Below are 22,500 nucleotides of genomic sequence, written 5' to 3'. Positions count from 1 at the left end.
TTTTTTCCAGACAGGATACCCAAAACATTTGGGGGGGGGGATATTTACCTTTGCCATGAAATCCATCTTTTAAAAGTGTTTTCCCTCTCTCCTTTAGGTGGCCAGCTGGCATTATTGTCATCCCAGAAGGCACTCGCACAATGTCTTGTCTCAACAAACTGAACTTGGCTTCTGGGAGGATAATAATCCAGTTTTGAAACTTGGGAGTGAAGGCAAATGTAAGTGCCTCCCATTGAAAATGTTCAAGATATTCTTCTTCCCCCTTGAAAAAATTCACTCCCACCCCAAGCTGTGCCATTTTAGGGCCAAAACAATTTGACCTGAACCATTTCCACCCACCCCTTTGTCTTAACCAAAGATGCCATTTCATTAGCAGTCCCTTAGGGCGAAAATGGGAATGATTCATCTAAGTGCACAATAGATTCCAACTTGTCTGCCCATCAGCAATAGTAACAGTTTATTTGCTTTCCGTCCTCTGCAGACTTGTTGTTCCTCACCACCTTGGCTTCTTCTGTTTTTATCATCTCGGAACTGGTCAAAGTGTGTGAGATATATTGCTGCCACCGATCAAAAACACAGCATGTCCAGCTGGAGGTCGTGTGACTAAAAGAACACAGCTTTCCCTCTACATGGGCCGGAATGCTGTTTGAAAGAAACTCTCAGATTTTGGAACTCGCATGGGACTATTTGATCCTCGTTTTATACATCTGTGAATACTTCCAAGCAACTCTAAGTCAACAGAACTATCATAGACTGATCAGATTTCTTCCAAATTGCTGTCCAGTCCATTGAAACTGTCCAGAAGGACTGGATTTTTCCCAGTTACACCCCTCTTATCTTACAATACTGTCTTTTACAGGGCAGGAGAATGGTGCAAAGGGACCAGAAAGAAAAAAGGGGGAAATCCATCTTCATTTATTTATTTAAGTTGCAATAAAGTCTTTTTGTTAATAAAATGTGTCTTCTAGGGCTAATGTAGCACAGTGATTAAAGTGTTGGACTAGGAGCAAAAAGACACAGGTTCACATCCCCAGTCACCCATGATGCTCACCGGGTGAACTTGGCCCAGTCACTGCTGCTCAAGCTAACCTACACCTCATGGCTATTGTGGGAGTAAAATGGGGGTGAGAAGAATAAAATGAGGCTGGGGGTGTCTCCCATCCTGATTTCCTTTGAGGAAGAGTGCGATCAAAATATATAATTAGCGATACTAGTGAGTATTAATAGTATGATTGAGATAGATATCTTCTTCTCTATAAGCAAATGGCTAAAATAAGTCACGAGGACTAGCCTCTTGCCTTATCTCTGCTAAGGACAGAAGTTACATGAGAATAATCTTTAAACAAGAGCATATTTCCTATGCTCTGGATTCATTGCTTATAGTGGGGGGTGTGGAACCTCAGATGTGGGGGGGGGGAATCTGACCCTCCTGGGGTCCCAATCTTGCCCTCCGGGGTTCCTCAAATGGCCCCACCCCCTGGTTTCACGGCTTTTGTGCAGCCTTCCCCAATTCTCAAAGGTTGAAATGCCTTTCCTAAGGCTTCGTTAGTGGCAGTAAGAGCTTTACACTGAAATATGCTGATGTTTTTGGTATTTTGGCGCCACCCGCCACTGGAATGTATACACACACACACACACCCCTCCCCATGAGCTTCTCTGAAATGGGATTTAGCCCTCCGGCTGAGAAAGGTGAGGCACTGCAGAGCACAAAATGATAGGAGATAACTTACCTGTCTGTGGAAACAGGATATGACAGGTGGGAATGGTGCCCTGAACACACAAACCCAAACACCAGTCCCTGGTGGTCACTGGTTTTCTTCCAGTCTAATTCCAAAACCCAAGCTGTCATTGCAGCTTTTACAATGGTGAAAAATGCAATGTCATAATCTCCACTTTTCTTCTTGTCAAGATTCCATTAGAAGTATAACAATGAAATAAATGCAGCTACTTTGCAGGCCGAACATGCCCGTTACGGGACAGTGGCTGCCAATAGCCAGCATGCTGTAGTGGCAAGAGTGTTGGACTAGGAGCTGGGAGATCCAGGTTCTAGTCCCCACTCGGCCATGGAAGCTCACTGGGTGACTTTGGGCCAGTCACAGATTCTCAGCCCAGCCCACCTCACAGGGTTGTCATTGTGAGGATAAAATGGAGAGGAGGAGGATAATGTAAGCCGCCTTGGGTTCCTTGCAAGAGGAAAAAATGCAGGGTACAAATGCAATAAATAATAAATAAATAAGAATACAGGAAATAGGGAAAAATATCTTACTGAAAAAGAGATTGCAGGAAACAGGAATTACAGAAAGTACCTGACACGTTTTATTTGTTGCTGTCAATTTGCTATAGGCGACCTGACAGGCATTATTATAAAACCATTCGCAGCGGTAAAAAAACCACACAGATTCGCATCATAAAAGAACACGATTTCCCACGCTGGTCTCAGCCTTCAACTGACACTCTTCTACTAGCATGGAACATCTCCCTCTTGCTTCAAGTTGAATTCTAAATATGATGGGAGGTAACTGGCATAGTAGGCAGCTGGTTAATTGATGAACAGCAAGTGGGATTGATTTAGGCAACAATGATTTCACCCTCAGTTTAAAAAAACAATGCTTGTGGATGTGCTCATTCAAAGCAAGCTCACAGTGGACACCCTAGACCAAAAATGCCAAACAGAACCAGGACAATGCCACAGTAATACCAGTAGATTTGGCTGGAGCAGTATCAAAAGATACAACTAGTCCAGATTTACACTTGGCCAACTACACCTTGTCAAATCAACTCTATACATTTCTTATGGCCCAATTCATTCAAGCTGAACATGGCTTTGATCCTCCTCCTCAGCTGCTAAGGGAATCTAGGTGCCTCTGCTGATCCGGTCACCCTTTACTGTTCACAGGACCCAGGGCTTATGATCCTAGCGTCAGGGAAATAGCTTTCTATAACAAGGCAGTTTAGTGACCCACTAGCGCAACTCAGTCCTTATGGCAGTCTTCCCTAATCTGGTGCCCTCCAGATGTTCTGGACTACAACTCCTATCAGCCCCAGCCAGCATGACCTTCTGCATACAATACATGGGTTCTACCACTGCGCTATGGCTCTTCCGCTAAAAGGAGGGATGACGTGCAAACCATTCTTCAGCTGGCTTCTCTCTAGAACTTCCCCCTCTGGACCATGGGGGAGGCTGGAGAATGACGTGGGCTGAGCAAGGCTCTTAGGATATAGTAGGGGGAGCGAACTTAAAACAGGCCTGAATAATAAAGGGGGGGGGGGTTTACAGGTAGAGAATATGCCTTGCCTGTAGCTTTCTGTTCCAGTCCCTGACCTCTCCAGATAAAAAGCTCAGGAAAGAAAAGTTAAGAAATAATCATCGACCATAATGGCAATGATATAATTTTTTAAAAATAGAATGATACTTGAAGTCTGTGTGTAATGCAGTTTAAATTTAATCCCTTGAAGTAACTTTTTATATTTTTCCTTTTTTCCTTTTGCTTTCTTCCCCCCTTGTCCTTCTTTTGATTTTTTCTTTCCCCCCTCTCTCTCTTTTTCTTTTTTTCCCTTCTTTCTCTTGTATTGCTGTGTCCTCTTAAGAATACTGTATTGCTGGAAACTGTAGATAATGACTGGGTTGTTACTATTGTTTATTTCATTTATAAAGATTAAAAATAGAATAAAAAGTATTTAAAAGAAATAATCATCGACCATAAGGTGGTTGTCAGTGAGGGTAGAGGGCTAGACCACAGCTAGATAAGCCACAGTCAGAAAGGACACACAGCTACATTAGATTAATACGTAGATCAGACTTCTCCAGTCTGGGCGCCTCCAGATGTTTTGTACTACAACTTCCATCATCAATTACCATTGGCCAAACTGGCTGGGGCTAATCCGAGTTGTAGTCCAAAATATCTTGAGAGGCCCAGGTTGGGGAAGGGTGTGGTGGATTTTCCATTCCATGCTTCACTTGTTGGCTTGGGACTTCTATCCCATAAAAACCGTGCTGAAGAATCACTCCAAATGGATTCTAACAGAAAGAAGAAAACCCGCAGAGCATGATTTTATTTCTCATCTGCGGCCTGAATCTTTATTTCAAGGTGGAAGCCCCTCAGAATTCAAGGGGACCTAGTCCCAAGTAAGTTTTTAGCCTTAAATAGGTCTTTGGCTTTTGCAAGGGAACTTTGGAGGTGTTTTTATCAGCTATCAGTGCATTCAGGGGGGAGGAAATACCCCGTGGACCTGGTAGATTATTGAAAGAAAGCCCATGGAACAAAACAGCTCCTTCTAAGGTTATAGGCCTTAAACGTGTCATCATGAAGTCGGTGGTGCAAATAAAAGATGTTCTAGTCTTCGAAGATCAGAATTAAATTGCTGCTATTCAGCTTCTGTGGAAGTTATGCCTGAGCAGCCTGAGTGAATATATGAACAAGCCAAAGGACACTTTTGCATGCTGCTTTTCACTTTAGAGTGTTTTTCTTTTTGTTCTCTGCCTTCCAGTGATCTGCAAAGTCCAAGCAGCACTAAGCTAGAAGCTTTTTTTTCACACTGTCAAAGGGAATGGATATTTTTCATTTGTTGTGTCCAAGACAATAACCTTAACTGTCTGCTCTGAAATTCACCATCTTAAGGCTGAAAATGTCTGTAGACACACAACTTTACAAAATACACACACAGAACTTCCTTGGAGTATGACGGAGTCTCATGTGGCTCAAACGTTTGCATCCTGCATTGCAAACAGCAGATCCTTTCATTTGCTGCATGTTTCACATTGCACAGATGCAGATTTGAAATGTGGATGGCCACATGAAACCCCAAGTGAAAATTCCATGCGAGCCCTATTAGCAATGGTTCTAGGCTGAATCCCAAAGGAGGCCTTAAATGATTACACGAGTTCATTTCTCAGGAATACCTCGCAGAGACATTTGATCTTTGAGCTTCAAACATCTCTAAGTTTGGCTGAAAGACGTGACTTATCACTGGCACTGCACCCCCAAACTGAAATCTGCCCATCCCCCTCACATTTTACATTTATGTCAGGGACTTAGGACTCCAGTCTGACACCATTTAAAAGTAAAAAAAAGTCCTCCAGAGTTCTGGTTTCCAGCTCTTGCATCTAAACATTCCAAATATGGATTTGCCAATGCTAATCCAGAAGCCGAGTTTCATTTCTACAATATTCAAAATGCCTAACAAAATTGGCTTAGGCTTGCATGGAAGACCATTTCCAAAGACCCTTTTAGAGTTGTGAAAACCAGCTGTGATCCATTTAAGAAACTGTTTTTTGATAGAAAGCTCGAAAGCTCGCTTGGACCATTCAGACAGAATGTGCAAAAAAAATTGTGACTATTACAACTGATATAAAGGAGAAGTAAAAAAGGGACCTATTATTTTGTTCTTGTAAATATATTCACCCTGGATGATTAAGAATTTAGTCGTCTACCTAAATCATGCATCCATCCCATCCCACCCACTCCTTACGAATACACCCCACTGTCTCATAAAATTTGTCTTCCACGTAGGCAACCTGCTATTCCAGAAAAACACATTACACTTGAATGACTGTGTTATCTAGTTTAGACATGTGGGAAATAGAGAGTTCAGAGAGTGATTCCCAAAGAGCCCTCTGTTCAGCAGCAGGCAGGAGCTTCCAAGCCCTGTTCTCAGTTGTTGCCCTCATCATCAGCCGGCGTCCTGTTCTCAGTTGTCACCTTCATCATCAGCCGGCACCCGTAATCCGTCACTCTGGCGGCTCTTCCCAATCATCTCTAGTAATGCCTGGGCCTCAGGGTCCACATCCAAAACGCTCTTCTGCCCTTTCCCCTAACCCCCCCCCCCCCCAGGAGACAGGTTGGAAAAAAAACAAAAAGAAGAGTCAGCACAAAAAGTCAACAACGGGGCAGGTCACGGTTAACCTGTACTGGAGTCACATTTGAGCCCTTTCCTATGCTTGCCAAGTCTGCTACAGGGAAGTCACATCGCTTCCCTGTCCATCCTACCACTCTGCAAATAGCAGAACGGGTTCTGCGGCTCACACACACAGGCCTGTTTCACTGGTCCAGTCTAACAGGTTAGATCAGGTTACAGGGCTTCCTGAAAGGATTAGAGAAGCAGAGCCTACGTCAGAGCGTAATCTTTGATCGCTAAGTCTTTTGAGAGGAAAGCTCGGGGCACCACTGGGGGTGGGAACGAACGAACACAAAGATGCCCTGATATTTTTGTTGGAAAGAAATAGTGAGTGAGCCACCACCCCAAGCTCCAAGAAACATAAAACCTACCAGTTTCCATAAAAAAAATCTTAGGCATGAAACACATGGGTATTAAAAACGATTTGCCAAATTATTTTAAAACATGGTTAATGTGTTACTGATTTGCAGGACTGGTGTTGGGACAGGGAAATTCTACTCCCTTGCTTGGCAGAGAACATGGAGTTTGAACAGAGCAGGATTAACTCCTCCAGACCTAAGGACCGGAAAAAAAACTGTTCCGTTTTAGGGCTCTTTCTCTCTCATTTCCCCTGTAGCGCACATGACCTTTTTCTTCCAGAAGAGAAATTACTGCTACTGTCACATTTGGATTAAGTTAAGAGATGGGGATAAGATGAGTGTGAATGTGTGCGTGCTGGAGGAGGGGTGTCTTTAGATGACTTTAAAATATTTACATTACTTGTTTAAAAGATTTACATTCCACCTTTCCATCATTTAGGAGCGGATTACAAACACGATTAACACGATTATAAAATACAAACAGATGAAGTAGCCTAGCAAAAGAAAAAAAACACACATAGCAGCTAAGAACAGAACAATATTAATTGCTCCATTAAAAAGCTCCAGCAAACAGGACGTGCTTAGTCTGGTGTCGGAAAGGATAAGGGTGGAGTTCCATAAACTTTTAGAGCCTTTTTGATGGTGACACCCCAGTTGTGAGAACCCACTTGCTGGCACCTATTTTACTAATTTTTCAGTGCCAAGTGAAAACGATTTTATTTTCCTGAGCTACTCATGACCAATGGATTTTATTCCTCCCTGTCTTTGACTCAAACCCACATGCCTAATATACCCCACATCCCCGAACAGGAGATTAGCACTGATCACCAGTTAGGTACCATCTATATGGCACAGAAGCACCTTCACAAGAGTGTCCACCCTCCACCACAGCATCACCTGGGGCTTGTGGAAGGGGCAATGTGCACGCTGGGAACTGTCTTAACACATGGATTTCACGCACAGGTTAGTAACTCATCACCCAGTGTGGAAGGTTCAACGCCACCATGAGCTTGGTTTTGCCAGACCGGTAACACTGGCGGTCACTTACGTTGCCATCTTCTGGGAGGTCTCCCACCGCCCACACCTCCATGGCATCCAGGGTGAAGTTCTCCTTGGCCGAGAGTTGAGGGCTGTTGTAAGTGGTGCACCTGGGCTTGGCTTTGCTGTGGCCCTTCCCGTAGTTACTGTCTACCCAGAGCCCAAAGTAGTCGTGTTGTCCGCCCATACCCTTGGAAGGGAAAGAGATGACCACTCAGCACAAGGGAGGGTGGGGAGCAGCATCTTGTGGGCGGCCCGTTAGAAGGAGCTGGAAGGCCACACAGTGGCACCCCAACCAAAAGGTAAGCCAAGGGGTGGAAGTCCGAAACATCTCAAGAATAGCCGGTAGGGGAAGACTGGCGTAGAAACTGAAAGCAGCTTGCTGTGCTAAGAAGAAGAGCCCTGCTGGATCAGACCAACGGTGTATCTAGTATGAGGGTGTCAAACTTCTTTCGACCCAAGGGCCAAATCTCTTTTGGAGAAGCTCTTACAGGCGGCATTCCAGAAAGGGGGGGGGGAGTGGAGACAAAGGCAAAAGGAGTGGGGCCAAGAGTACCAAAACTTACCAAAAATACCAGCATCCCCTCTCTCCAGGGTTCCCCAGATGGCCACGCCTCTTTCCCCTGGCCCCACTCCCTTTGCCCTCACCTTTGATTGTTTGGTGGTTCCTTGGCTTTGGAGCAATTTGTTTCCCATTCTAAAAACTTGAAATGCCTCTCCTAAGGCTTAGATGCCGGCAGTAGGAGCTTTAAGCTAAAATAGGATGGCATTTTTTTTATTTTTGCCTCACCCTCTTTGCCTCTGACCCCGCCCACCACTGGAATGTGGCCCGTGAGTGCTTCTTCAAAACTGAATTCAGTCCTTGGGGGGGGGGGAGAGCTCCCCCACCCCAGCACCTCCCTCCCTCCTGTGCTCATTTTCTATCCATAAGGCGGTTTGTTTGTGGACAATTCAAAGCTAAGCCCCCCTACTTGAAGCCTTGAAGTGGTACAGTCCAGAAAAAGCAGTGCCACATGGTTCTGCTGCCACTATCAACGGGCCCTCAATCGGATGCTCGGCAAAGGCCATCTGCCAAGCTGCAGGAAGCTCATCTTTTCACCAACTCAAATTCTGGGTTGACCATCCAAATATGTGATCTCCCCCCACCCCCAGACACAATTGGTGCAATCTCGCAAAAGCTGAACCACAGAATGCCACTGTAAGTACCATACTGGGAATGCTGTACACAGGAACATAAGAAGATGCCTTACACTGAGTTGGACCACTGGTCCATCTAGCCCAGTACTGTCAACACTGACTGGCAGCAGCTCTCCAAGGTTTCAGGTGGGAATTTTCCCAGCCCTACCTGGAGATGGCAGGGATTGAACCTGGGACCTTCTGCATGCAAAGCAGGGCTCTACCACTGAGCTACGGCCTCTGGCTGGCAACTGCTTTTTACTTACAAGTCCATTCGGCATTGTCTGCTGCCCATGGTTCAAGTACATGTAGTGGTCATTGTAGCCGGTGTAGTTGAAGACTGCAAGCGAGGGAGAAACGGAAAACAAAAAGCAGCCGTTGTTGCCTGTAAATGGAGGAATGAAGAGTCATGAACCAAAGGCGGAAAACAACATAGGACAATGCGCTGGAATCAACTCCTACAGAGCCTAATTGAAATGCATGTCCTCGAGAAGAGAAAAACAAATAGGGATGTTCTACTGCACTGTGTCACACGCACAAACAGATTTTGTTTCTGCCTTCCTGGGAGGTGGGCGGTTTGACCTGCTGGTGGATTAGTCCTGTGTTGTGGGGAGGGCTGATCTGTGGAGAACGTTCTTCCACCTCCTGGTAACAACTAGTTTCTGATTCCTTCCCATCTATAATCCTATCATTTCTCTCCCTGCCCCATGAACAACATATCAACTTATTTATTTATTACATTTATATCCCACCTTTTTTCCTCCTCAAAGAACCAAGGCAGCATACGTTATCCTCCTCCTCTCCATTTTATCCTCACAACAACAACCCTGTGAGATAGGCTGGGCTGAGAGTCTGTGACTGGCCCAAAGTCACCCAGTGAGCTTCCATGGCTGAGTGGGGACTAGAACCTGGATCCCCTGGCTCCCAGTCCAACGCTCTCACCACTACACCATGCTGGCTCCCATAACTTAGTTATTAAGAAAGAAGCTGTAGTTTTAAATCAGGAAGCCTGTTGTTCAAATTTTAGCTAAGCCACAAACTCAGCAGACCTAGAACAGTGGTGGGAACATTGTGGGGTGAGGGAGCTGAATAATCTCTTACCACCACTACCGCCGCCGCCTGGCCCTTTACGGGCTGGATGACATCAGGGAGCTCCACCTGGTGCTTCACCCGGGGAACAGCTTCACGGGCTGGAGGTTCCCCTCCCAGGCTTAGAAAACAGTACTGCAACATTTAGAGCACAATCCTAGCGATTGTGCCCTCGATGATTGTAAGCCCCCAAATTCGGAGGCTTATGATCACCCTATGCAGGGCAGGAGGAGCAGCAGAGGCAATCTTCACCTCCCCGACCTCCCAGCCTGCATTTTTCACTAGACAGCTTTTTTGCCCGTCTCACAAATGTGTTTTGGATGGGGAGGGAAGGAGGCTGGCTGAGGGTTGGGATTCCTTGTATCCTGGCCTCTCTGGTCTCCTTTTGAACTCCCTCTGAACTCCTCTCTGAGTTCAAGTTACCCAACCTTGAAGAGCAATTGGCACGGTTCTTTCCTCGGTTCTTCTGAGCTAGGAATCTGAACTCTCTTATGGCCCCTCAGATGCTGTCTAGGAGCCATAGGATTGCTCCATTCACTGGTTAATCCGTTAATTGTTATTTAAAAAAAACAAAACAAACCCTGATTGACTAAAAAGGCACCCTGATTTATTAAGCAGCAGCTTTTTTAAAATACATGTGTATCGACTTGGATCTTCCCTTCTGGGAATGGAAGAGATGGTTCATGAAACGCTCATATTCCCACTCCCCATTAGTTTCCAAATCCTCCCTATACAGGGTGTCCCAAAAGTAGGCATACAGTTATTTAGAATGTTGATGGGAGGGGGAGAGAATTTTCAGTCTTCCAGTACTGCTTTAGAATCCACTTTCTTTGTTCTCGACTCAAGTTCACTGCCATCATTCACAATATCAGTAAAAAAATAATAACTAAAAACTAAACAACTATATACCTACTTAAGGGCCTCACTCCCCTCACTCTCTACACTTAACTGATTTAACTGTCACTCCCTGTCACTCACTCTTCCCAACTGTCATTCTGACTCCACTCACACATCTTCTACTCACACATTCTCTCCCCCTTCCATCAACATTCTAAACAACTGTATACCTACTTTTGGGCCACTCTAAACAACTGTATACCTACTTTTGGGCTACTCTGTATATTTTGTTCAAGCCAGAGGTTACAGTGCTGCTTAGAGTTTACTTTGAAAGCACAGAAAAGTTCTCCATCTAGTGGACAAGTGTAGCAGTCACTCTAACAGCATCCACTCCTTTAAAATCTAACCAAGCCTACATTTTACTCAGTTTACTCAGTTATTGGATTCAAAAAGAACTTGAACTAGGAAGGGAGACTGGGACACCCAGTCTGGGCTGTGCATACACCAAGATTCGCTGAGGGTGAAAAAAAAACTATAAACTGTGATACTGAGTGCAAACCTCAGCTTCTCAAGAAGCTCAGTCTTAAAAATTAGAGAATGTTTCTAGCCCATATGCCCATAAAGATTGGCTTGCAAGTGTATCACTAAAACCTGCTGAAACCTCAGAAGATGGAGCAGTGACAGAATAAGATTCCTAATAGCTTATGAGTGCAGAACAGAGGGCCAAAACCAGCCCTTCTGGGATGCCAATCCAGCCCTCCAGGATTCCCAGAGGGCTATACTCCCCTAAAAGGCTGAAAAGTCTCTTGTAAGGCTTAGTTACAGGCAGTAAGAACTTTAAGCTAAAATATGCTGGTGATTTTGGTCTTTTGGTCCCACCCTCTTTTGCCTTCACCCCCACCCCACCAAGAGCTTGTCCACAGAATTTGGCCCTTGGGCTAAAAGAAGCTCCCCACTCCTGCAAGAGCTGACAATGAGAGCCAATTATGGGAAACACGCAGAATGAATTGTGCAGAACTGCTCAGTTTGTCTAATTCATTCACACTGCAGAATTCTGTTTTGGCGCAGAACATGGGCTGTTGGGGTGCAGAACGTTTCATGTAAAAAACACAAAACAGGAAGGACACAGAGCCCTGCACCACAGCACAAAGAGCCACACAGTTGGGATCTCTGCAAAAATCGGAGGGCCCAAGACGCCTGACAGAAATAAGCTAAGGGAACAATCCTACTGGGATAGGCGGCTGCCTCCGAACTCGGAGGTGACCGCCTATCCAATGCAGGGCAGGAGAAGTGCAGAGGGGATTGTCCCCTCCACACTTCAGCCACCCTGCATTTGCAGCTAGACAGCTGATTTCGGCTGTCTAGCCATGGGAAGTCAGAGCGGGGGAAGCGGCGGCTGGACACATTGAATGTGCCGTACCGGATTTCTGAATTCTCCACCCTGGAACGCCCCCAGGAATGCCCCGTTTTCACTGCTCCACACTCCTCGTCCAAGCGCAGAGCCGTTCTGCGCTGCCCATGAGGCAGAATGGGAGAGGGGGAGGGTCAGTTCTCAGGGAACCGACCTATCCTATGGCCATCTAGCCTCTGGCTAGCGGTCATAGGACTGCGCCTTAAGAGAGTTTAGGGAAACAGGATTGGATTCCTTACCTTGAAATTGCGGCTTAACCTCCCAGGAGCACGAGGAAAACCCGCCGAAGATGAAGCCGTCGGCATCCTTCAGAACCAGCACGCAGGGGCCCTTGTTCACAATGTGCCCACACAGCTGGGTGAAGCTCTCCCCGTGAACATGAGAGGCAAAGAGCAGCCTCCACTTGTGCTGGAGCTCGGAAGGCAGGTGGGAGTTGATGTAAGCAACGGAGGGGAGGTCGAGGAGGCTGACGAAACGGTGTCCCTTCACGCCATTGCATGCTGGAAGCAAGGGGAGGGCATCTCCGGCCTGATCCGGGAGAGAATGCAGGACAAGCAGCCCCTGCTGGACAATCACACTGAGGAAAGCAGAGACTTGTGGCACCCGGAAGATCCAGTCCTCAATGCTGCGTTCATCACAGACGGCATCCAGCGCTGGACCGCCCTCGATTCTAATCCCATCTGAAGCAGGAAACATCTATTACGTATGTGCCATTTGGACATGCTGCTCTTTTCCAGAAGGGTGGCTGAAAAATGTGGCCGCTGGGACAGACACCTTTGAAAGGGAATCAGACCAAGGGCCAAATTCCATTTCAGAGAAGCTCTCGCGGGCCACATTCCAGTGGTGGATGGGGCCAAAGGGGCAGAGCCAATAATACAAAAAATACCAACATTTTCATGCTTAAAGCTCTTTTAGTCTTGGGAGAGGCATTTCACTCTGTTAGAAAGGGGAAAAATGCTCACAAAAGCTGGGAAACCACCCAACAATCAGTTGTCAGGGAAAGCGGGTGAGGCCAGAGGAGAGGTGTGTGACTTCTGGGGAGTCCCGAAGGGCCAGACTGCGTCACCATCGAGGGCTGAATTAGACAAATTAATGGAGGAGGAGATCTATTAGCAGCTATTGGTCCCAACTGCTAGATGCAATTCCATATTCAGGGCAACGTATCACTGAATACCAGTTTCTGGGGAGCAACAACGGCTGGGGATGTGGCTGTTGCTTTCAGGTCCTGCTTGCGGGCTTCCCAGGAGGCATCTGACTGACCACTGTTGGAAGCAGGATATCAGACTAGATGGACCACTGGTCTGGTCCAGCAGGGCTCTTCTTCTGCGTACAGCAGGTGTGGATCACTTATGGCCCTGCAGATACTTTGGCCTACAAGTCCCATCAGCCCTAGCCAGCAGAGCCAAGGGTGAGGGATGATGGGAGGTGTAGGACAAAACATCTGGAGGGCTACACGTTGCCCACCCCTGGAGTACAGCAAGCTGTTTGCAGTATCTACACCTCCTGAATAGGTGCTTCGAGGTGGTTTGGGGACGGATGAGCATGAACAAGCTGAAGCATAACCCAGATAAAATGGTGGGTGACTCTGCCAAGCTGGACAGAGAAATTCAACTGGTGTTGGATGAGGTTGCACTCTCTCTGAAGAGCGAAGTGTGTAGCTTGGTGGTGCTTCTGGATTTGACACCGTCTGTGGAAGCACAGGCAGCAGTAGCCAGGAGCGCCTTTTACCAACTTTGCTTGGCACCTCAGCTGCAACCTTGTCTAGGGAAAGTAGGACCAGGAGCAGTTATGCCTGTCCGAGTTACATCCAGGCTGGACTACCGTAATGCACTCTACGTGGAGCCACCTTTGAAGGTGATTTGGAAGGCCTTGTTAGGGATAGTCAGATCATATGTGGTGCAGTAATTAGAGTGATGGACCTGGACTCCGGAGATCCAGGGTCTAGTCCCCACTTGGCCATGAAGCTCACTGGGTGGCTTTGAGCCAGTCACTGACTCTCGGCCTAACCTACCTCACAGGGTTGTCATGAGGATAAGATGGAGTGGAGGAGGGCTATGCGAGCCCTCTTGGGTTCCTTGTGAGAGGAAAACAGGCGGGATAGGAATATAATAATAAATAAATACATATTACATCCGTTCCGTACCAGGTGCACTGGTATGCATTGGTGCTCTACTCACTGACCCACTAAGGTCTGTAATGTGGCTTCTGGGCCTTCTCAGTGGTGATTCCTGTTTTTTGGAACTCCCTCCCAAAAGATATTTCATGGGCTCCATCTGTTACTGTTTTAAGAATGTTTTAAACATTTGCTTGTTTCTCTGGCTTTAATCAAAAGGGTTTTGATTGACTGTATATGCCAATATTGTTAATGATTCTTTAAAACTGATTTTATAATTAATATATGATTATATACATTTGCTATATTGACACAGGGTCGTACTTTATATATTATAGGCCATCTTGCGAAGGCTGCAGTTTTGAACGGCAGCTAAGAAATGCATAATAATGACAATCACCACCAACCAAAATTCTGTTATGTGTACTAAACAGATCAAGTTGAAGCTTTCTGTTCTCCCTTATAACTTCAAACCCAGAATACAACTCTCCAATGATGGTTCTCTAACATTTTAAAACGTTCCTTCTTTTTGCCATTTAATGAAATCCAAATCTTCCATTGCTTCCTGAATCAACCTTGAGAGAGAGAGAGAGAGAGAGAGAGAGAGCGAGCGTGCGTGCATGTGTGTGTGTGAGAGAGAGAGAGAGAGAATGAATGAAGGGGAAGGGCGAGAGTTATTGAACTTACCTTGTTTTAATGTTAGCCTGCCATGGCTTAGGGCAAAAGCCATGAACGTAGGGCAAAATGAACATGAACTTCCCACAACTCACCCGCTGATTTCAGTTCAGATATCAGCTGAGCGGCCAATGCTTTCACTCCAGTGGGTGAATTATGCATATTCTTCGGATGCCAGCCCTTCAGCTCATTCCTGTAGTTCAGCACGTGAACTGTGGAGCCAACCAGATCCTCTGCAAACTTCAAGAGAGGTTTTTCGGGTTGTGTTTTTTTGCCCCTATGTGGAATGCTTAAATACCAGACATAGAAAAGAAACAGGCTTCCTAACAAACGCAGAAATGAGCACGTATACATCGATGACAATAGCAACTAGTAAAAAGAGAGAGACCAGGTCTCAAGATGCTGAAAAACATACTTTTTAACTTTATTCTGAGCCCAGCGTGTTTCACCCACCAGGGCCTTCTTAGGGGGGCATGTCTAAAAATGCCTGCAGAGATCGCCAATACATACACGCAGTTGGTATATGCTTGATTTGCCTGTGAACTCCCCTTCACCAAGACTGGCAATGTGCTAGGGAATCAAAAGAACTGGGGTTGGGGGCTTCCATTTCCACCATGTCAGGAATCGCCAGGATCAAAACCGGGAACCTAGAAATTTGGATGCTGCTGCCCTCTGCAATGACCTGCCAAGTCTATGGGTTGAAATAGCCTTCCCCCAGCAGGTTCCTTCCAGATGTTTTGTACTACAATCCCTATCATCCTCAGATAGCATTTTGGTTGGTCAGGTATGACCTGAGTGTACTCCAAAACACCTGGAGCAGGGGTGCAGAACCTCTTTCAGCCCAAGGGCTGAATTCCATTTCAGAGAAGCTCTCGGGGGCTGCATTCCAGTGGTGGGCAGGGCCAGAGGCAAAATGGGCAGGGCCAAAATACAAAAAATACTATCTTCAAGCTTTTATTGCCAGTAACTAACAAAGCCTTAGGGGAGGCATTTCAACCTTTTGGAAGGGGAAAAAGTGCAAACATCAGAAAACCACTGAATGACCAGTGGTTGGGGGAAGGGGACATGGCCATCTGGGAAACCTTGGAGAGCTGGCTGGAAGCAATAAGGGCTGGATTAGGCCCATGGGCCTGAGGTTCTGCGCTCTTGATCTGGAGTGACCCAGGTTGGTGAAGGCTGGGTTGGAGTATCGCCTGGGCAGTGAAGTGTTGCAAAGCACCAGAGTGACTCAGCCCACCCTATTCAAGCCAGCCACTGGATTCCCCCTGACCTGGAAGAACTATAAGGCTTTGCCTGGGTGAAAGCAACAGTATCTACCAAATCCTGGTTCGTGATTCCTGGCTTCTAGCTATTGATACCTGGCTCCTAGCTGCTGACTCCTGGCTCTAGCTCCATCATCATCATTATTATTATTATTCATGTCTATACTGCCCAATAGCTGAGGCTCTCTACATTGCTGCCCATGGTCCATCACTCTACATTGCTGCCCATGGTCTATCACTGCTACAGCATCTCAAACATTAGCTGATCTGAAACATCTCACCTTCCTTGCACTCTACAACCAACACAATTACTAAGGCTCCAGCAACAGTCCAAGGTTCCTAAAGCTTTTCCCTCATCCACCACCTCACCCCATCTTTGCTCTAACTCAGGGGTAGGCAACCTGGTGCCCTCCACAGGTTTTGGACTACAGCTATTAATGGAAACCTACCAGCATGGGCCAATTGTCGGGGAGTATGGGAGCTGTAGTCCAAAACCTCTGGAGGACACCAGTTGCCTATTCCAGCCTGCTCTAACTCCAACTACTCTCCCCATCTTTTTTGCATGCAAATGCAACATGGTGTTGTTTTTTTCATTACCTCTAGGATCTGACTTCCCTTCACAGATCCCTCAGCATTCGAGATCATTTTCATGATAATTCCACTTTTTTCCTCGGCGTTGCCTTTGAAGAGTGCCGACATAAAAACAATGAACTGCTCCTTTACCACCTGGGCATTAGGACCAGGTGATTTCTCCGTCAGCTGGATGCTTTTCATCCCATCATACAGCCTTGCGACCATTGATTCAGGCAGAGCTTCCTTGATGTAGGCCTAGCAAAAAGGAATGAAACACAGCAGCCAAGTTCAGTCATCCAGGAGGAATGGTCAGGAAACTGAAAGGTGCCCACCCCACGAAAGGAGGAGCAAAACCACAGCCAATGCAGAACCAGCTTTTTATTCCTTTATTCCTACATAAACACAGGGACCCAATCCAGATCAGGATCTAAACCGAGCGAGAGGGGGGAGGCATTAATCTGAAAGGTGTGTTAAAAAGTTCTTTAATAATAAAAATACACCCCCTTCCATGCTGTGGTCTGGATCTGGGGCCCGTGCCTGCAATCTGCATAGGGGAAAAAAAGTCTCCACTGAAGCAGAGACTTTTTTGCTCTGTAAATTGCAGGCATGGAGCCCTCAATCCAGATTGAGACCACCATGGAGGGGGGGTAAAGGGTTAAAGCCTGTCAGGTGCCTGGCCCCTGGCTTCATTTGCAGTCAAGCTGACAAGTGTTTCCAGTCAATTACCTTTATTATACAAACTACAGGCAAAGTGGCATTGCCTCAGGCTACAGACGATATCCTCTTGCAGCAATCAGCAACAAGCTTTCCTAGCAGGCTTCACATAATACAGCAGGCTTCAGGTAGCTCCCCTGGATAAAGCACCATGAATAATAGTTGCTACTGAACTCCCACTACTACAGACCCCCTTTCTCAAACTGAATGGGCTACTAAGTCCTGACCTCAAGGTGGGTCTTTCCATGGGGACACCTCCCTCCCTTCAAGTCTCATGGAGTGCCTCATGACCCTGCATTGCTCCTCCCTTTTCACCTGACATCTAACTCTTGGGACTCTTTTCCTGCACCCTCCTCCTCTTCGTTAGGAACCTGCATTCCCACGGGCTTGTTCTGCCTGTCATCCAAACGATTAGAGAGCAGCTGGGCTTTGTCCTCTCTGTCACTGTTATTCTCACCTGCCCCACACCCCGTTCTTGCAACCTTGATGCCTCGACAATCCCTTTCACCTCCACCTCCCCATCTGACTCAGAATCAGTTTCCATGTCTTATGGGGGCACATCTGCAGAGGTGCTGGACCCAATCCCTACAACCCCCCCCCCCACCATCTCCCATGCTAGGGTTCTGATCCAGATCTGGGGCCTAATGCTTACTTCTGAGTAAGAAAGAGGGGAAGGAAAGATGTAGCTGCTAGCTCTACCTTTACAGAAACATGTAGTTTGACCCTTAGTAGCTGACCTGAGGCAAGTTGCCATACTGGCCATGAAGCACTTCAAACACTCAGGAAACACTACACAAATATTAAGTTGTTATTATTATTATCATAATCATCGAACAGGATGGTTTCCCTTGCCTTAAGCATCGCCAGAGTCACACCCTTCTTGGCAGACTTCCCTGCCTTTGCCGCAACAGCCTCATCCGACACAGACAAGACACTAAAGACATTGTCAATGTCAGCTTGTTCGTCGGGAAGAAACCTCGAGAGGTGCTTCTGGTAGGAGCCTCTGCTCTCCACGTTGCCCATCTTCTCCAGCAGATGGTGGAATCCTACGAGGACGATGAAAGGAAAAAAGAACAAGACCAGAATGAAGGACCAGTCTCCAAACAGCATCCGGGGAAGGAGCGGACACACTCGATCTGTGAAACCACTGAACGGGTGAAAGAAGCAAAGGGATGGGGCACTCAAAACATTTTTTTTTTTAATGTAGGGTCTTTAAGGTGCCCTCTGGTACCACCCTCCCTGTCAACGTGGGCAAGAGCAGAGGTTGATAGAAATGGAGAAACCAATACGATTCAACGATTGATTTAGCACAGCATGATCAATAACGCTCGGTGTTACTGGCATCTATTAGAAAGGGTCAAATGACCCGGAAGCCTCAGGGAAGCAGGAGCGCAGAAGGCACCAGACCACCTGAGCCCTTTTAGGCCTGGAAGTAACTGCCAGTAGTACGTAGCCAGCATGAGCGGGGGGGGGGGGGGGAACAGCAGCAATTCTCCTCCAAGTGTTAATTAATTAATCTGTTTACTCCATGTCTATACTGCCCAATAGCCAAAGCTAAACATAAAAACCAGAGTAAAAACCACCAGCAGTGTAAGATCTAAAAACACAACACATTTAAAAACAAAACGGACGGACAAAAAAGCCAGAGAAAATTAAAAGGTCTTCACCTGGTGCCAAAAAGACCTCAATGTAGGCACCAGGTGACTCTCTCTGAGGATGGCATCCCACCACCGGGGTGCCACCACTGAAAAGGCACTTCCCTTAGAAGCCACTTGCCTCGCCTCATTTGGTGGGGGCATCTGGAGATGGGCTGGGAAAGAGTTAATGGGAAAGACTGTAGGTCAAATTAGACATGACATAAAAATCGTGTGAACACTCCTCCCCTAATGGGCATGCAGATATGTGAATGCCCAGGGAAAAAATTATTAACGCATTTTAAAAACTAAATGACCCTGAGGTTCACACCCCTAGGATCCCCCTAGCATGCATACCAAGTTTCAGGTGTCTCGGCCTCATTGTCTTGATACTATGGTGTTGACAGACACCAACTTTTATTACTATAGATTTTTATAGATTTTGTAATGTCAAAACGCATCATCTCCTTGTTCATCTCCATCTCCTCTTTGTTCTTTAACTCTCCAGCACATGCACACAGATATTTGCATCACTGTAGCGGAGATGGCACAGAGGTTCCCGACCTATTTTCTTCAGCCCGGCTGCTGTGTGTCTAACAGCTGTCCAACACAAAGAAGTCACAACATGGAGACAGTGGGGAAAGCTCTGGCTGTTTGATTGGAAGCAAAGCCCTATGAAGAGAGACTGAAAGAACTGGGCATATTTAGCCTTGAGAAGAGAAGACTGAGGGGAGATAGGATAGCGCTCTTCACGTACTTGAAAGGTTGTCACAGAGAGGAAGGCCAGGATCTCTTCTCGATGCTCCCAGAGTGCAGGACACGGAATAATGGGCTCCAGTTACAGGAAGCCAGATTCTGGCTGAACATCAGGAAAAACTTCCCGACTGTTAGAGCAATACGACAATGGAACCAATGACCTAGGGAGGTGGTGGGCTCTCCCACACTGGAGGCATTCAAGATGAGGCCGGACAGCCACCTGTCAGGGATGCTCTGACTTGGTTCCCTGCATTGAGCAGGGGGTTGAACTTGATGCTCTTATAGGCCCCCTTCCAATTCTATGATTTCTGTCCCTGGGTCCCTGTTAAAATGCACACCAGCAGAAAAAGTTGACCATACTAATGACACCCAGACACTTGATAAGCGAAGCATGCAATCCTACCTCAATTGACATAAAAGCCATTTGCTGCATTGACAAAAGGACTGCTTGAGTTCCACCTTTGTAAAGTGCACTTTTGAAATTGTGGGTTCCTTATTTGCATGGGGAAAGGCAAACTTTTGCAACACGGATGCTACAAGCATTTATAACCACATTCTTCACTTCACTGCACTGAGCAGTCCCTTTTGGCCGGGGGGGGGGGGGGAGGAGGAGGAGATGAAAGGAATACACCCAGCCGAAAATGTTTTTAAAACCAAGCATGTAACATGAGTGCGTTTTATTAAACAAGCTTCAGTGATAGAAATACAAATTAATGATCAAAGCCCAACAAGTATGAATTATTTACAAAGTTCAGCTACCTAAAACCTGTCAGAGGAAAGGAAAAGAAAGGGGGGGAAACCACAGAGACACATACCAGAAGCAACAGGAACACACTTTGTCATCGTACACAATGACTGTTCATCCGCTCCTGTTTAGGGTAATCAAGCCAACTCCCAGACACCTGTTCAGATCATACAGTCACGGAAGGCTTAAAACATTTTATGGGAGGGAAAAGGGCACCTGAAAGGCAGACACCTCTTGTCTTCCAAGCAGCCTTCTACAGCTCTATTTAATCCAAGTTGTTTTGATTTATTATTTATTTACTCACCCACAGTGCACAGAAATTGAGCCACTGAAATGTCTCTCATTTACTCTCCATTCCAAGAAAAGCTTCACCTAAAATCCTGCCTGGTGTGCAGATGTTAATGGCACAGAAGCCCTGCCAGAAAAAGAAACCGGGCAACTCTAACTGACGGCAGTCATGGCAAGGAGAAGCCCCACCTAGCCCCATAAATCAGCCAGAGAAAGTACAGCTGCAAGGAGCTTGTTTCATCCTTCCCTGCCAGAAAGAACACGTTTAAGAGCTGTGAAACTGAAAAGTGGTTCCCGCCCTTCATATCTGCCTTCCTTGCTTGCTAATGCCTATCCATGAAGCTGCCATTGCAGGCACAGCCACAGAGACAGCCTGAAAAGTTGGCAACCTCACGTGCAACACGAAGGCCTTGAGGACCCTGGCAGTGTATTCAGTTTTAACGTCAACAGATTAATGTTTACAGGCACCATGGGGGGGGGGGGGAGGTCTTTAAAAAGTTAACTTATTTCCAGCTTGGCGATGAGGATTCAGCATTGGACTTGAAACAGGGAGACTCAAGTTCAAATCCTGACGCCAGTATAACGCTCACCTGGGTGATCTCTGAGGGTCCCTCCGTCCCTCTCAGCATGACCTACCTCACAGTGTTGTGGTGAAGATGAAGAGGGGGGCTCTTTCCCTGTTTGTGGGCTGCCTAAGCTCTTTATAAACAGACACATAACATAAGAAAATATACCTGAAAGAAGAGCCAAATTTAAAGTGTGTGTGTTGTTTTTTTTAAAAAACAGCTCATTATTATTAATGAGGCACGGCTATGAATATGCATGAGCAATCATGAATATTAATTATTCAGTAAACAGAAATAACCCCCCCCCCCCCCAAATAAACGTGGTTCCTCATCGGCCGCCACATTGTGTGTGTGTGTACGTGCGCGCGGCTTATGAATAATTCATAACGTCCTCATTGCTATTCATGAGCCCCGCCCCTTTCGTTAATATTCATGAGAGCCCCGCCCCCTTCGCTGATATCCCGTCCGGCGGTTCCTCCTCACTTGGCAGCGAGGGTCCCTCAGGCTCGGAAGACCCCTCGACGGTCGGCTTCCCTCAGCGCCGCTTCATAAGCCCCACAGGCCGCAGCGGCGCCAGCGCCGCCGCTCTCCGCCTCCGAGCGGCCTCCTCTTGAGGTGCCGCCCCACAGGCGGTTTGACCGACGGGGCACTCAGCCAATAGGAACGCCCGCTTGGGCGCAGAGGCGGGTTCTGAGGGTTGCGTCACCGCCACGATCAGTCCGCGGCGAAGGCGGCGGTGCAGCCTAGAGCTAGGAAAACGAAGAGTGGCAACAAGGGCTGAAGTTCCGGTAAAACATTGAGCTCCTCCATCGGCCGCAATTCTCTATGGGCACTCTGGGACTTGGCCGGTCTAGGAATCAACTTCTCCGTGCTGCAACCTTCGCATCGGGAGCGGGAAACCAGTTCGCTTTTAAACCGGAAGTTCCGGTGAGGTCTGAGCGGGTGGCGGACTCTCTCTAGACTTGTTTCCCTCTCTATGGTTTGATGAGCGCTCTGGCGGTGGCGACTTGTCACAAAGCAAACGCCCGGCCCGCCCACTTTTGTCGCCGTAGCCAATGGGAACGTCGTCGGTAAAGGAGGCGGGGAAGCCGCGGAGGGTTCAGCGCCGCGAGTTCGATTCCCGGCTGCGCTGTCGGGGCCGAAGGGGTTTCCTTTGGCGCAATAAACGAGGACTTAACGCATTAGAAGTTAATCAGGGTGGATGATCTGGATGAACGCTGAGATCCACCAGCCAGAGTCTGCTGCAAAAGAATACACTTACAGTGCAATCTAGGCGGTCTACTCAGAAGTAAACCTACTGAATTCAATGGGGCTCGCTCTACGGGAAGGGTGCAATCCTACACGTGTTTGGACAGAAAAAGGCCCTACA

The 22,500-nt window shown here is 47.0% G+C and overlaps 2 protein-coding genes across 12 annotated transcripts in view; one reads left to right on the top strand and one right to left on the bottom strand.

The window, feature by feature from the left end:
• Positions 1-3,095, top strand: part of ATP2C2 (ATPase secretory pathway Ca2+ transporting 2) — a 59,263-nt gene extending 56,168 nt beyond the window's left edge. The window contains exon 27 of the mRNA XM_084812845.1: positions 482-3,095. Coding sequence (XP_084668971.1) covers positions 482-603 — 122 coding nt within the window. The 3' untranslated portion in view covers positions 604-3,095. The remainder of the gene's footprint in view (positions 1-481) is intronic.
• MEAK7 (MTOR associated protein MEAK7) lies at positions 2,293-21,756 on the bottom strand. Of its 11 annotated transcripts, none has more exons than XM_084812851.1 (10): positions 21,615-21,756; positions 20,582-20,692; positions 19,534-19,854; positions 17,995-18,188; positions 16,453-16,683; positions 14,689-14,833; positions 12,045-12,485; positions 8,735-8,853; positions 7,303-7,482; positions 2,293-5,811 (listed from the first exon to the last, which is right to left on the bottom strand). In XM_084812851.1, the coding sequence occupies exons 4-10, from the start codon at positions 18,163-18,165 to the stop codon at positions 5,689-5,691; spliced, it is 1,410 nt and encodes a 469-aa protein (XP_084668977.1). In that variant the 5' UTR covers positions 18,166-18,188; positions 19,534-19,854; positions 20,582-20,692; positions 21,615-21,756; the 3' UTR covers positions 2,293-5,688. The 11 variants fall into 11 exon arrangements, with proteins under 11 accessions (XP_084668977.1, XP_084668976.1, XP_084668980.1 ...); XM_084812850.1 differs by lacking the exon at positions 19,534-19,854 and adding an exon at positions 18,810-18,952; XM_084812854.1 differs by lacking the exon at positions 19,534-19,854 and adding an exon at positions 17,155-17,279.
• Positions 21,757-22,500: the final 744 nt, after the last annotated feature.

Source organism: Heloderma suspectum, chromosome 8 (genome assembly GCF_057233095.1).
Source record: "Heloderma suspectum isolate Gila_16-S chromosome 8, 16-S_ref, whole genome shotgun sequence".
NCBI lineage: Eukaryota > Metazoa > Chordata > Lepidosauria > Squamata > Helodermatidae > Heloderma > Heloderma suspectum.
Note: the sequence above shows the minus strand (reverse complement) of the source record. Positions and strands in the feature narration are given on the sequence as shown.